At 42.7% G+C, this 15,679-nt stretch overlaps 1 protein-coding gene across 1 annotated transcript in view; it reads left to right on the top strand.

Annotated features, from left to right (window-relative positions):
• Positions 1 to 364: 364 nt before the first annotated feature.
• The window catches only part of CEP57L1 (centrosomal protein 57 like 1), a 35,561-nt gene continuing 20,246 nt past the window's right edge, over positions 365 to 15,679 (top strand). Inside the window, exons 1-2 of the mRNA XM_075268153.1 lie at positions 365 to 428; positions 12,747 to 12,927. Coding sequence (XP_075124254.1) covers positions 12,753 to 12,927 — 175 coding nt within the window. The 5' untranslated portion in view covers positions 365 to 428; positions 12,747 to 12,752. The remainder of the gene's footprint in view (positions 429 to 12,746; positions 12,928 to 15,679) is intronic.

Genomic DNA, 15,679 nt, shown 5'->3' with positions numbered 1-15,679 from the left:
CGACCTGAAATCCAATTGGACTCCATTGACTAAGATTAGTAAAGGAGTGGCAGCGGGAATCCTTCATCACACTATCATACTTGCGTAGACTACAGGTTCTCAGTGTGCAGTAAGCGCCAACCTCCCTCCGCTTCTATCATCCTCACTGCACTTGCTCACGAACAATTTAACCTTCGCTCTATTCCTATCCCACCAATGAAATCACAACCATAAAACGGCCATGTGTCTTGTTAACCAATCAGCACTTACTTATCATGTGAGCCTATAACAATAGATAACAGCTGAAATTTCATTGGTTGACGATGAAAAGGCTGTCAAATGACTGAGAAGGTGGGCGAGACGCAATGTACTGGGTTACACAGGCCCCGCCCTCGGCGTTCTGTATACACTGTGCTGATCGGTTGCACATCGGAGCGTCCAGGACACAGGTAGGCTTGTGTATACCGTCTTCCTTCTGCTGTGTTATGGGTATATACCGTATAACAGGCTGCCTGGTGCAGTGTGACGAGCGGGAATGTGAGTCGTGACCATGGCAGTGCATGAGCTCAGCATCTAATACTGGCACTTTTACTGCACATTCGCTCCAGGTATCCTGTAAGGTTTCCGTTCATTGGCGGATTAGAACACCTGATTTATTTGGTTACAGAATCAGCTAGAATATTGGACATGGCAGACAACAACTCCCATGGTGTGACTGTAATCCCGATCATCCGTGGAGCATCCTTTCTGTAATGGCGAGCATAGACTAAAACATGGGTAGACCCTCCAGGGATGGGCTATTGCCTGTTCACACGCAGCAGTTTGTATGAGATCGCACACCTATGTATATTCTCTGTGTGCTCAGTATGTATCTAGGTCAGTCTGCTCCAACATCTAGATGGATTATATCAGTCTATGTGGTACATGTGGCTGCTGTGATCCTGGACAGTACAGAACATTATTGGCTTGTAGCATTATTATAGGATGGAGCACCGGTGGGTTTTTCACATTCTGGTAGATTTTTGTACCCAGTATTACCATTTGTGTGACATGCCAGGAACAGCGATCACACTACGTGCAACTTCTACTTGATTTGGATCGTAAACTTTCATCCACATATTGAGTAAACTTGTCTAGTGTATTAGTAAACCTTACAAAGGTGGCAGGGTGCATTTGTTACAGAAATATTTACAACTTTATTATTATTATATTTTAAACAAATGGGCTTGTTTCTCCATTACGTGCCTGTTTTTGCTAGCCCTTAACTGATGCATAGGACAGCTGTAGAAATTTCAGCAACAAATTTGCTATGTGAACCATCCCTAACGCTAAGCCCCCGCATTGCAGAAACGCAGCATTTTTTGTTGCAGATTTTGTTCTTTTTTTGGAGCCAAAGACAGGAGTGACTTGAAAAGGAATGGGAAATATAAAGAAATCTCTAATACTCTACCTTTCATGTCCTCGAGCACATGTGGTTTTTATATACCACTAGAAATCCAGCTTTCCCGTTATTTGCCTTGGGGCAAGAGCTGTCAGTGCCGTTACCTTCACTTCCAGAAGGACGTTCCTGACCGTCTAGCTGGGCTGTGAGGAACGTGCCTCCTGACAGTACTCTCCATAGCTCTCTGTCAATGGGGTGTTCATCACAGCCCAGCTAGACGGTCAGGAACGCCCTTCTGACAGTGAAGAGATATCGGTAATTGCACCAAAGGCTCTTGCCCCAAGGCACATAACAGGAAAACCAACAGTACACTGAAATGAAAACCGCATGTGCCCCCACTGATTAATCCCATCCACACATTGCAGAAAAAATCTGCAGTGGATGGGACAAGTACTGAGTCCTATCCACTTTATAGGTATTGCAAGATGCCCTGTTTTTTGCTCCAGCATTTCCACTGCGTGAAAATCGTGGTGTTTAAGCTACTTGGGGCCTTGGTTTTTACTCTCTTCTTCTGGATTCTGGTGTGACTCCCTGCTGTCCAAGCAAAACTGCAGGCAGAAAATATCAAATATTATAATAACCAATTACAACAAAATCACGTCAGTTATCCTGGTTAATCACACTATTTAGAATTTATGCTGATTAGAGGATTCTTTCCATGCTGATTTAGGGCCCTCAATGCTATTTCATTGTACTTTCAGGTTTTTCCCAGCTAGCATACTGACTCATTCATTTCTATCGGTCCATGCACACAACCATGTTTTCCATGGATCTATGTGTGGACTGATGGTCCATGCCGCAAAACTCAGGATAAGTCCTGTCCAGTTTTGTGACAGTGCTTGCTGGCCCCCAATCATGGCTGGTGGATCCCACACGGTCATGTGCATGAGTCCTTAGGCTATGGCAACTTTGGCCACGACTCCCATCAAGCAGCCAAATATTATTGGGTTGCTCTGCAATTCCTTCATTAATATTAATGAATAGAGTTGCATTGCAAACCCTAGTGTTCCATGACTGTGCGGCTTCTAGTCAAACACTGCCTTTTGCGACTAGAAGTCATGGCCGTGGAACACTCCCATCGTCGTGGTCACAATGCGACTCTTTTCATTAAGATAGGTGAAGGAGTTGCAAGTGGCTCAGTGATCTTTGGTGGTGCAATCAGAGTTGTGGCCAAAGTTACCATGCAGCCCTAGCCTTAGACGCACTTTCTGCTTTGATAAAAAAAAAAAAGTGTGAACATAACCTAATTTGTGTTTGTAATTCCCTGCATTTGCATTTCCACAGATTTTTACTTACTGACATATGAAAAGAATCTCATTTAGAAATAGCTCTTTAAATCCTTAGTAACAAAAATACTCTTCAATTTAGGGCTGTGAAACTGTGGAAAGCACTCCTACAAGAACTGGCACTAACAGGCACTGCAGATTCAGAAAGAACTGGATATTTTCCCATTAAAGCAGAACAAACAGGCCTCTTGGCTTTAATAACTCAGTATAGTAAATTTAATGCTGAGAAAGGTCCAGATACCAGTGTGATAGTGGGATAGAATAAAGCACTCATTGCACTAGTTAAAGGAAATCTAGCAACTTTTTTCTAGCCCTTCAAAACACCATCAGTACCTCTCATGTGTTGTTTCCTGGATTGTTTACAAAGTCAGTTTGCTGCCACTATCTGCATATAAATGTTTTATTCTTTACCATGTAAGGTTCATAACGCCTGTTAGCGGGCATTCACACTTGCGCCCGTGTCCGCCCAGTATCATTCTGCCGGGTTTCTGTCCTCAGCCCTGGTGAAACTGGACAGGGGACGGCCTCCTGGCATTTAGCTTTAATACACATTCATTTGAATGGGTTTTAAAAACAAACTGCCGGTGTCCGCCTGTGGCCTCTCTGTGGGGAAACCGTTTTGTTTTGTTTTTTTGACCAGTCACAAAGTTGGACATGCAGGACATTCTGTCGAACCAAAAAAAAAACCAGTTTTCCTGGGGAGAGGCCGCAGGTGGACACCGGCGGTTTGCTTTTAAAACCCATTCAAATGAATGTGTTTTAAAGCTGAATGCCAGAAAGCCGTCCCCTGTCCAGTTTCACTAGGGCTGAGGAAGGAAACCTGGCAGAATGACACAGGGCGGCACAGGTGCAAGTGTGAACGCCCCCTTAGGGTATGCTCACATGGCGGAAAATTGATTCCGCATGTGAACATACCGCGTGGCTAGCCGTGACGGAATGCCAATGCAGTGCATCGGCATCTCATGGTGGCATTCCGCTCCAGACTAGGCCCGATTGAATGGGCCTAATCGGGAGGGAGTCTCGCGCTGTAGATGCTGTGGCTGAGTCAGTCATGGAATCTGTGGTAAAAAGGGGCATGTCGCTTCTTTTTACCGCTAATAGCTGCCAAAAACTCTATGTGAACCAGCCCTTAGACTTGAAGAGGATCTTTTACCACCTCCAACAAAGTAAACTATTTTCATCATTTAATAGCTGCTGCTCCACTGATTCTGGAACAGTTCTGATTTTTTCTTCTGTAGCCCCCACTGTTCTTAAGCAATCAGTGCTGTTAGTTTTGGTGCCTGGTGCCTATTTAGGCTCTATACTGTCAGGAGGGCGGTGTCAGACAGGAGCAGACAAGGGGAGTGATTCTGAGCTATGACACTGGCTGCCTCTGATTGGAGCTCTGAATCACATGTCCTGTCTGACACTGCCTTTGTGACATCACAGACCTTTAAATAGCACAGCAGGCACCAAAACTACCTATGCTCGTTGATCAGGAATTCTGGGGGCTAGAGAAAAAATTCAAACTGAGCTGGAATCAGTGGAGCAGCCCCTATTAACAGATACTAAGAACTTGGTGGTGCGGTGGTGAAAGGTCCTCTTTAAAAGTCCTGATTCTAAGGATAATTTCACATGATGGAAAATGAAGAGGAATTCCGCTTCTTCTTCTGCCGCTTTTGGGCTCAGTCTACTTGCAACAGGATGCTGATGCTGAGGAAATGCTCTGTACTTTGAAAGCTTGATTTCCGCTTTCAGGTTTCCGTCTTGTGCAGACAGACGACGGAAACCTGTCAGACCATGTCCGGCCATGAGCGCCGGTGAGTGTCTTCTGCTCTCCACGGCGGAACCGTGTTTTTTTTTTTTAACTGGACACAAAGTCCTGCATGTCCGACTTTGTGTCCAGTTAAAAAAAAAAAATGGTTTCGCCGCAGAGAGCACAAAACGCTCACCGGCGCTCAAGGCCGGACACTTTTCAAACCCAGTTTCAGGCAGGAAACGGAAACCTGCATAACGGAGACCCAGGGCATAGATGTGAACGAGCCCTTAGCCCGTATCATACCTTCAACACTTTGAACTTTTTGACTCAAAAGTAATAAATGTTGCATAATTCTATTTTTCTGGCTAACACAGTCCTGCACTATTTTCCCTATACTGCATACAGAATTTTCTACAGATGGGAGCAGTGGACCACATAAAAATGTTTTTGGATAAACGTCCTATATATACTTTGAACCTGAGACACAAAAAACCTAAGTTTCCATATTGTGGAAACGGAGCGTTTTTTTTTTTTTGTTTTGTTGCAGAGTTTGCTGGCTTTTTCTGACTCAGCCAACAGGAATAGAAAATACATACAAAGCTGTTATACATTTCCTTTCTGTTCAATTCACTCCTGGCTTTGGCTCTTACCTGCAGCCAGGCCGAGTCTGTGAAATTACCAACATATCACTGACTCCTCAAAGACTCTGGCTGCTGACTCATTCAGTTGAATACAGTTGGTCATGTGACCAAGAGTAGACGCAGCTGCAAGGCAGACATCAACCGGCCTCCCTCACAGCCCTCCAAAATAGTTATGAACAGGGCTCTGAGGGGCTGAGATGTACAGTACATTAGTAATCTGTGAAATTTATGGGGCAGCGCTGCAGTACCCTCACTCACCGATACAGTTTGTATGTCGGGTGAGCAGCAGTTCCTGATATGTATACAATACCATGATGTCGGACCCCTACATAACTAATCTTGATGGCCTATCCTAAGGGTAGACCATCAATGTTAGAAACCAAATAAATATCAAATCAGGCACTAAAATTAAAGAGAACTTTTCACTACCTCTATCTCAATTTCTTAGCTGCTAATAGTCACCACTCCACTGATTCCAGCACAGTTGGAATTCTTTCACTAGCCTTCACTATTCCTGAGCAACAAGCACAGGTAGTTTGGATGCATGATGTGGTATTTTTCCTTTTTAAAAAAAAAACAAACAAACTCGTTTTATTGCAGTTTGTACAACAAGGCATAGGATACAAAAAATAAATACAAAGTAAATAATAGGAGAAGTACAATAAATTCTGTTCAGGAGATAACAAAATTGGACAAACAATTCAAAAGAAACAACCAAAACCATTGCTGCAGAATCCATAACATATATATCCTGAAAATGGAGACCAGAAATAATCCCAAATTTGGGAAAGAAGCAGGCAGAAGAACCAGTCGGCCCAACCTTTAGCGGTAAAAGGTTAATGAGCACAGTAGTACAAAAGAAAGATACAATCAAAGAACAGAATAGCTCCATCAGACCCTCGTGGCGGAATAGGTCCAGGGGCACCACAGGGGTCAGGAGACAGGCGAAGTCAGGAGAGTGAGCAGTAGGAGTGCCAAAATAAGTTAAAAACGCATCAAGGGCTGTACAAAATGATGGGGCAGTATACAAGGTCCGAATAGGACTCCTCAGTAAGAGCACAAATCAGAGTGCACCATTTCAACAGAGCAGGGGCAGCTACGTGAGACCTTTTGACCTAAATGAGGTGGGTGGGCATATAAAAGAGAAGAGCATGAGACGCGGTAAACCGTGTAGCCATGGCATGTCTAATTTGTAGAAACCTGAAAAACTGTGTATGGTGAATATTAAACAGAACACTTATGGAGTCAAAATAGCAAAACACACTCTGTTCGTACATATCACCCAGAGACAACAAACTGCTTCCAAAACTGTGTGTCTGGAAGAGCCAGAAGTTCAGTGAACCCAGGATTATCCCATAGCGGCATTTCTGTGGGAATTGCAGAGTAGGATGCCACCCTCATAGCCTGCTGTCAAACCTGTCCGGCCAGTTTGTAAAGAGATAACTTACTTCAATATAAATGTGGACTTTCCAATACTGGCCATGAGGTGGGTATGGTTAAATAAAGTGCCAAATGATCTTCTGGGCCAAGATAGTATAAAAAGAGGCCTGATGTGATATTTAAGCATATTAATATTTCAGAAGGGCAGTGTCAGGCAGCGGCCATGACTCAGAGCTCCAATCAGAGATAGCCAGGTAGCCATCACACCCCTTGTCTGCTTCTGCCTGACGCCACCCTCTTGAAAGTACAGAGCCTAAATAGTGTATCAAGCACCAAAACACCATTGATTGCTCAGGAACGGTGAGGGCTAGAGAGACCATTCCAACTGCCCTGAGATCAGTATAGCGACACCTAATAATAAATGCTGAGAACTAGAATTGGTGGAGGCGGAAGGTCCTCTTTAAAGGGGCTCTATCACTGGGAAAAGTCATTTTTAACTAATCACATGCTTGCATAGCCTTTAGAAATGCTACTTCACACCTACCTATAGTATGTAGCTTGCCTCAGTGGTTTCTGAATCACTCCTTTTTTTTATTCATATGCTAATGAGCTTTCAGCCAGCTCAGGAAGTTCCCAGCAGCCTCCTCACTTCTATTATCTCCTATGTGTGTGAGGCAAACAGGATGCTGAGTCAGCAGCAGCAGTCTCCCATAGGAAACAACAGGAAAGGAGTGCACGATCTAATTAGCATATGAATAAAAACGGACTTATTCAGAAACCACTGAGGCAATCTATATACTAAAGGTAGGTGTGGAATAGACTTTCTAAAAGCTATGCAAAGATGCGATTAGTTAAAAATGACTTTTCCTAGTGATAGAGCCCCTTTAAGGACATAGTCCCAATTTTCAAATATGATATGTCAGCTTTAAATTACCTGAGTAATTTTGAGATTTTTTTTTTTCGTGACAAATTGAACTTTGGTCAATTTATTTATTTTAATTATTTCGCTTTTTTATAAAAAAAAAAAAAATAGAAAATTTGAAAAAATTTGCAATTTCAGTACGTGAAATGCTTTGCTTTTCACACAGTCATAGCACACAAATTAGATAATACATTTTAGATACCATATCCCTGCTTTGTCTGTATCATCTTGTTTGTTATTGAATTTTTTAGGGTCCACCTCCATTCTGAAGGTTATTTTAAGAGCCTGCACCCTCAAAAAATTCAAAACCTCATTTTGAAAGTTTTTCATGGGAATGAAGAAAAAAAAAAAAAAGGTTTCTAATAGCAAGTTCACATAGTCCTAAAATGCACACATTTAAGGGAGAAACTGCATCCAAGAATTTGTTATGCAATTTCCCCCAACGAAGGAAATAATCCCACATGTGAATGTAAACTGCTGATTGGACACAGGCTGAAAGGGGGGAACGTCGCTGTGCTTTTGAACACCTATTTTGCTGGAGTCATTTTCAGCCACTATGATGCATTTGCAGAGTCCCTGAGATACCAGAACAGTGGATATCCTCATTACTTGACCCTATTTTAGAAGCTACAACCTCAAGAAACCTATCAAGGAGTAAAGTGGGTATTTTGAAACCTCAAGTATTTCATGAATTTATTAACATTGGAATGTGAAAATGAAATTGCTTTTTTTTTTCAAATAAAACAGGCCTCTGGGCCCAAATTTTTCATTTCAACAATGGGTTAAATGGTCACAGACTTTTCAGACAACTTATTCTCATTTAATAATGTCAAGTACGGGCCATCCTAGCAGGCTGAGTGAATGCCGCCCCCCCCCCCCCCCCTCACCAGTGCTCGTCTATGGATGAGCACTATCAGGAGGGGAGGGGGAGTTCCTCACCGCTCTCACAGTACAGCGCAATCGGCGCTACTGTGACGAATGACGTTCCTGACTGACTGTCAGAAATGCCCTTCTGACAGTGAAGCGTTACAGTAACGGCACCGATAGCTCTTCACCGGGGACACAGAAGGGGAAAGCCAATAGTGTGCTGAATTCAGCGCACTGTCTGCTTTCTAGCGGTATATTAAACTGCATGTGCCCCAAATGACGAAAGGTCCTCTTTAATGATTTAGAGATGATCTGCATAGAGGAGTGGACCAAAATTCCTCCTGACATGTGCGCAAACCTCATCAACTACTAAAAACATCTGACTGCTGTACTTGCCAACAAGGGTTTTGCCACCAAGTATTAAGTCTTGTTTGCCAGAAGAATCAAATACTTATTTCTCTATGCAAAATGCAAATATGTATACAATGTGATTTTCTGGTTTTTATTTTTGATATTCTATCTCTCACTGTTAAAATTAACCTACCCTTAAAACTATAGACTGTTCGTGTCTTTGTCAGTGGGCAAACTTACAAAATCAGCAAGGGATCAAATACTTATTTCCTTCATTATAGAGTCATACAAAACAGAACCATAAGGGTCTGTTCACACTGAGTTTTTTGCAGGCGGATTTTGATGCAGAATCCACCTGAAAATCCGCCTGCAAAAAGGCTCCCATTCAATTCCATTCGAGTCGCTCGCTTTTTTTCCCCACTAGGGATTTTTTTTTCAGCTAGCTGGAAAAAGAAGCGACATGCCCTAACTTCCCGTGGAGTCCGTGGGTGAATCAGCCGCGGCTCGAGACTCACTCCCGATTAGGCCCATTCATTCACATGGCTAAAAAGGTTTCCACTGTGTGAACATACCCTAATATGGGCATGTGCAGGAAGACTAAATGAAATATATTATTAGGTTACAATAGATGTAGGAATTGATAATGCAGGTAATGTACAGTTAGTGGAATCACTTAGTTTTGCTACGGATAGGTAAATTCCAAGTGTATCCCACAGCTTATCTTAGGTGACATCAATGCTTTTTCTTTTCTTCTTAACCTATGTTAATGCAGTTGAATGTCTTTTATTTTTCTCTTCGGTTTACCCCTGAATGAAGGTTTAAGTCTAAAAAAAAAAAAATAGAATTCTTTTTTTAAATGCAGAGAATTCTGCATATTCACTTTCACATGACATGGGCAACATATGACGTAACCTTGTTTTGAAGGATATCCTTATACCATCTGTCGTAGGCTAGATTTCATTACTGTCTGTATTCTACGGTAGAATATGCTAATATCTGCAAGATTTAGATCATTTAGACAGATGGTGTGGCTGTTGAATTTCATGATAAAGACGAACTGAAATACTGTGAAAAAAAAACTCAAAACGTAAAAATAGAATCAATGAGACAATTAAAATTGTTCCTTTTGCCTGGAAATGTGAAGTCACCCTTCATTAAATTATAAAGTGACAATGAGTCACTGCATGAACGTTAAAAATCAGAGGATGGATATTTTTATGGTGTTTTCTAGATATTCACAGTTGAATTTATGGATTTTGTTGGTGATGTGTAAGTAGTTATAAACTGACTGACTTAAAACCAGTATTGTAAAATAGCAAGTAGGACAAAGAGGTTTTCCAGCCTCAAATGCAGTTTACATACCGGTGACCTAGAGGGCCCCTAAAAGAAGCTCAAATCTGCTGCCTGAGGACTTATCTCCCCTCATCGCAGATGTGCCCCTCGCTGTAAGCCATGCACTAAATTTAGTGCACTGTATGCTTTCTCGGTATGTGCCCCGTTGGAGGAGATATTGGTGACGTTAGTTTCGGCACTGATCTCTCCCCACTGTCAGAAGGGGCATTCCACATAGCTCAACATCATCACATCATCATTTAAAAATTAAAATAGATACCAATAAAATTACATTAACTGAGTGGGTTACTGATATGTGAGAGACATGGAGGTAATAATTATTACATTAAACATTATTAAGGCACTTTATTATTACCTCCATATGTCTCACATATTAGCTTTAACTGCTGTTAAAGGGGCTCTATCAGCAAAATTTTGCTGTATGAGCCCCACATATGCATGAATAGCCTTTAAAAAGGATATTCAGGCACCAGTAATCTTATTTTAAACCCCCGCCCCGTTTTAAAATAAAACTATAAAAACATACACTCACCGGCCACTTTATTAGGTACACCATGCTAGTAACAGGTTGGACCCCCTTTTGCCTTCAGAACTGCATCAATTCTTCGTGGCATAGATTCAAAAAGGTGCTGGAAGCATTCCTCAGAGATTTTGGTCCATATTGACATGATGGCATCACACAGTTGCCGCAGATTTGTCGGCTGCACATCCATGATGCGAATCTCCCGTTCCACCACATCCCAAAGATGCTCTATTGGATTGAGATCTGGTGACTGTGGAGGCCATTGGAGTACAGTGAACTCATTGTCATGTTCAAGAAACCAGTCTGAGATGATTCCAGCTTTATGACATGGCGCATTATCCTGCTGAAAGTAGCCATCAGATGTTGGGTACATTGTGGTCATAAAGGGATGGACATGGTCAGCAACAATACTCAGGTAGGCTTTGGCGTTGCAACGATGCTCAATTGGTACCAAGGGGCCCAAAGAGTGCCAAGAAAATATTCCCCACACCATGACACCACCACCACCAGCCTGAACCGTTGATACAAGGCAGGATGGATCCATGCTTTCATGTTGTTGACGCCAAATTCTGACCCTACCATCCGAATGTCGCAGCAGAAATCGAGACTCATCAGACCAGGCAACGTTTTTCCAATCTTCAATTGTCCGATTTCGATGAGCTTGTGCAAATTGTAGCCTCAGTTTCCTGTTCTTAGCTGAAAGGAGTGGCACCCGGTGTGGTCTTCTGCTGCCCATCTGCCCATCTGCCTCAAAGTTCGACGTACTGTGCGTTCAGAGATGCTCTTCTGGCTACCTTGGTTGTAACGGGTGGCTATTTGAGTCACTGTTGCCTTTCTATCAGCTCGAACCAGTCTGGCCATTCTCCTCTGACCTCTGGCATCAACAACGCATTTCCGCCCACAGAACTGCCGCTCACTGGATGTTTTTTCTTTTTCGGACCATTCTCTGTAAACCCTAGAGATGGTTGTGCGTGAAAATCCCAGTAGATCAGCAGTTTCTGAAATACTCAGACCAGCCCTTCTGGCACCAACAACCATGCCACGTTCAAAGGCACTCAAATCACCTTTCTTCCCCATACTGATGCTCGGTTTGAACTGCAGGAGATTGTCTTGACCATGTCTACATGCCTAAATGCACTGAGTTGCCGCCATGTGATTGGCTGATTAGAAATTAAGTGTTAACGAGCAGTTGGACAGGTGTACCTAATAAAGTGGCTGGTGAGTGTATATGTAAATCATACCTGAACGTGCACGGTGGGCGGTCGTGCACAATCCAACGTCATCTTCTGGCACGCCTACTTCTTCTTTCTTCTTGCAGCGACGCCCGCTGGTCCTGGCACTTCCACGCCTTCAGCGTGCTCTTCTTCCAGTGTGATGGCTTCAAATCCCACGCCTGCGTAGTAGTGCTTCCCTCCAGAGCGCTACTGCGCAGGCTTCGGCGCTCAGGATGCTCAATTCCCTTTACAACTTCACGAGCATACTGCGCATGCTCACGCAGGCGCGGGATTTGAAGCCATCACGCCGGTAGAAGAGAACGCTGAAGTCGTGGAAGAGCCAGGACCAGAGGGCTTCACTGCAAGAAGAGAGAAGAGGTAGGCGTGCCAGTAGATGACGTCAGATCGTGAATCACTGCCCACCATGCATGTTCAAGTATGATTTACCTATATGTTTTTATAGTTTTATTTTAAAACGGGACGGGGGTTTAAAATAAGATTACCGGTGCCTGAATAGCCTTTTTAAAGGCTATTCACGCATATGTGGGGCTCATACAGCAAAATTTTGCTGATAGAGCCCCTTTAATGTGAGGCACATGGAGTTACTAAAACTAAATTAATAACCCCAAATGCCTGACATTAATAGGCATAGTAATCCCAGCAAGTACCGTGTGTGTTACTTTCACTTTACTTTCATCTCTCTTGCTAGTGAAGGGGGAGTTTCCTATAGCATCACTGTACCAACCACTGAAGGACACTCCCCCTTCACTTGATTTATGCAGGTTCTTGCAGTCTGTGTTGAGTGATTCGAGTATAAGCCGGGGGGGGGGGGGGGGCTCTTTCAGCATAAAAACTGTGCTGAAAAAGACGTTTTATACTCAAGTATATACGGTAAGTTGTTTAAAAGACATTTGGGTGGTGGTAGACTCTTATAAGACTTAGACTCGTAGACTTTTATAAGAACCAGGCATTGAAATTGGTTTTACCATTGCAAAAAGCTTTTTTTTTTTCTCTCCAATTGTGATGTATGTTTGTTCTTTATATCTTGTAGTATAAAATGGACTCTGTGCTGAAGGACAGCTACTTTGCCAGCTTTTGTTGTCCTCCTGATTCTATTCCTATTGCGGACCTCCTGGAGTCCAAGTCTTCATCTTCAAGAAAACTGATATCATCGTCTTTGAAGCACCACAGTTCTCATTCATGTGATATTCTAGAAGCTCCGAATAGTACAGGTAACATAAGAGTTCGCTGTTATTTTCTGTATGGAATAAGCATATAGATGCTCTAAGGAGTTTCTGCTATAAAAGTGTTTGTAAGTTCTGCACAATATGTATTTTCACATGAATCTGAAAGGACTCTTTAACAAAGGGCTAAATCACTACAACCTTGGGGGAATTCACGATTCCCTCTATGTCAGGAAACTGGTATAGATGGACATCGATGTGCAAGCCACTTTTGCACCAGTGACGCGCCACTTCCCTCTTTGTATTCTCCTCCCACTTTTTACAAAAGTGGGCAGAGAGCAAGGTGGACCAAGGCACGGGTGCCTTAGCCGAACAAGTTTGCCATAACTGATGCCAGAAAACTGGTGTGAGATACAGTTTCTGGATCTGGGGTGCTGTTTCTGGAGTATTAAGAGGCCAGAGTCTATTAATACATTCCACCACTGTTGCAATATGTATTTTAATTAAGACTGGTATAGGAAATGCTAGGTGTTATGGAAGCAGTAACAGTAAGCAGTCGCCACACCCTGGAAAATTGTCAGTTACACAAAAAAAAAAAAAACTGGCACCAAATATATTAATTCCTCCAGGTCACATCCATTTATTTTGTCATTGTTGCATTCTGAACACCATAACTTTTTTCTTTTCCTATCAATAGCCGTTTGAGGACTTTTTTTTATGGAGGTCAAGTTGGCATAATTTTAGGATGCTATTGACCATGGTATTCAAGGGATTAAACGTCTGGGAATAGAGTTTTCTCCGATCTCTGACATTGCATCAGGGTGTCGGCTGTATGTTCTGCACTGCCAAGTTCATGACATAGAATTAGTGAACAACATGGTTCACTAGTGTGCTTCTTTCCAAGCTGTAAATGTGTAGTATGGTGAAGCAACAGGTTAAGAACTGTGTGCCAATAAATTTTCTGCATTCTAAACTCATTGTGTTCTTAAAATGGTTTTCCAGGCTTTTGATATTGATGACACATTCTTATGCTGGCCATACACATTTTGTTGGTTGAAATGGGCATTTACTACCTGATGACCTTTTAAAAAAATTAAAGATAAATGGATAGTCGTGACCACCGCTGGCAGACCTTTGTCCCCAAAAACAAAATATTTAATGCTGTCAGTATTAAAGAGGTATTCCCAACTCAATTATCCTATCTAGCTTATGTAAATTTAAGAGTTTTCCTATATTTATTGCTTTAGCAATGCTGATTTGTTTTTCTGCTATGTCAAATTATTCCTCCAATTGTTTACGCAGTGTTTCCATAGACCGGACCTGTGTGATCGGACAAGTGACATCACTTACTGCTCTCACTATTATCTACAGCTCTGCTGGCAGGACAATCAGTGCAGCTAATTGCAGTTTGCTGATAAAGCCAAGTCTGTTATCTCTTTATGTAAACACACAGATAACACTGAATCCTGCTCTAGAAGCATGTGCCTGTTATCTGATCTGCATTTATATTAGATTTCTATTAATCATAATAAGCATTATGATACTTCATAGTGTCCTGTTTAGCAAGCTGAGGGGAAAGTGACTTTGACTGTTTATTAAGGAATACAGTAAGTGAGAAGAAGAGACAGCAGGCAAAGCTGCTGAAACATGGAGATGGGAACCCTTTAAATTAATTCTAAACCTAATCCCATTACCTTGTAGAGAGGATTCTGCAGTTTCCAAATATGTCTGTTATTCAGCATTGGAGCCTTATTTTCATGTAAACTGAAGTTTTATTAATATGCAAAAAAGGGGTAAAGATGCTTGGGGTGTGTTTTAGCTTGCCTGAGGTTCAGCCTCAGCTCTAGATTTCCAAGCAAAGGACTTCTTCCCTCATTTACATATGAATAAAACAACCATTTTAATAAAAAGGGGCTCCACTGCTGACTAAAGATGGGTTCCCACTTCTTGTTTAATCTTTTTATGCATAATTGTAAAAAATTCAAAATTAAAAATAAAGAATTTTTTTTTAAAAAAAAAGGTTGTTAATGCCCATTGCTATCATCCATCATAACTGTGTAACTGTGGCAGAGTAATGGATGCAGACAGAGTCTGTGTTCATTTGCCCTGACTAATTTTGATAACCTTACAGATGCTATCTTCCATCATGTTTGTTTACTTTTGTAATGGAAGAAAAAGTCCTGCATGCACATCTGTTTTTTTTTCTTCCATCAGAAAAGTAAACAAATGTGAGCGAAGACAGCGTCCTTAAAGGGGTATTCCCATGTCACATACTCGCCAGTCTTCGATACTGTAAATTCTTCTTTTTTCCGGCTTTGTTGCATCATTGGTGTGCGGGGTTACATATGCAAAGCCAGCGGCGAGAAGACGCCGCTTCTATGCCGCTGGCCCTGCGTGTGCGCTCCTGATGCAGGTAGGCATCGGACGTACAGCCTTCACAATGCAATTTAGACCCGGCATCCGCTGTAATAGAGAGGCGGATGCCGGGGAGTGTAGACGTCGGCACAGGTGCCTGTAACATCGCTACGCTTCTGCCCTGCATGAAGCCAGCAGCTGCAGGAGCGATGCTGCTATTCCGCTCCTCCGACCCCCCCCCCCCTCCCCTCCGGAATAGCAGCATCGCTCCTGCAGCTGCTAGCTTCATGCAGGGCAGGAGCGTAGCAATGTCACAGGCACCTGTGCCGGCGTCTACACTCCCCGGCATCCGCCTCTCTATTACAGCGGATGCCGGGTCTGTATTGGCGGCCCCTTCTCCCCCCCCCCCCCCCAAAGTGTAAACTACCCCCCTCCAGGCTCGCTC

This window comes from Leptodactylus fuscus, chromosome 3 (genome assembly GCF_031893055.1).
Source record: "Leptodactylus fuscus isolate aLepFus1 chromosome 3, aLepFus1.hap2, whole genome shotgun sequence".
In the NCBI taxonomy this organism is placed as follows: domain Eukaryota; kingdom Metazoa; phylum Chordata; class Amphibia; order Anura; family Leptodactylidae; genus Leptodactylus; species Leptodactylus fuscus.
This window is presented reverse-complemented; position numbering and strand designations above follow the sequence as displayed.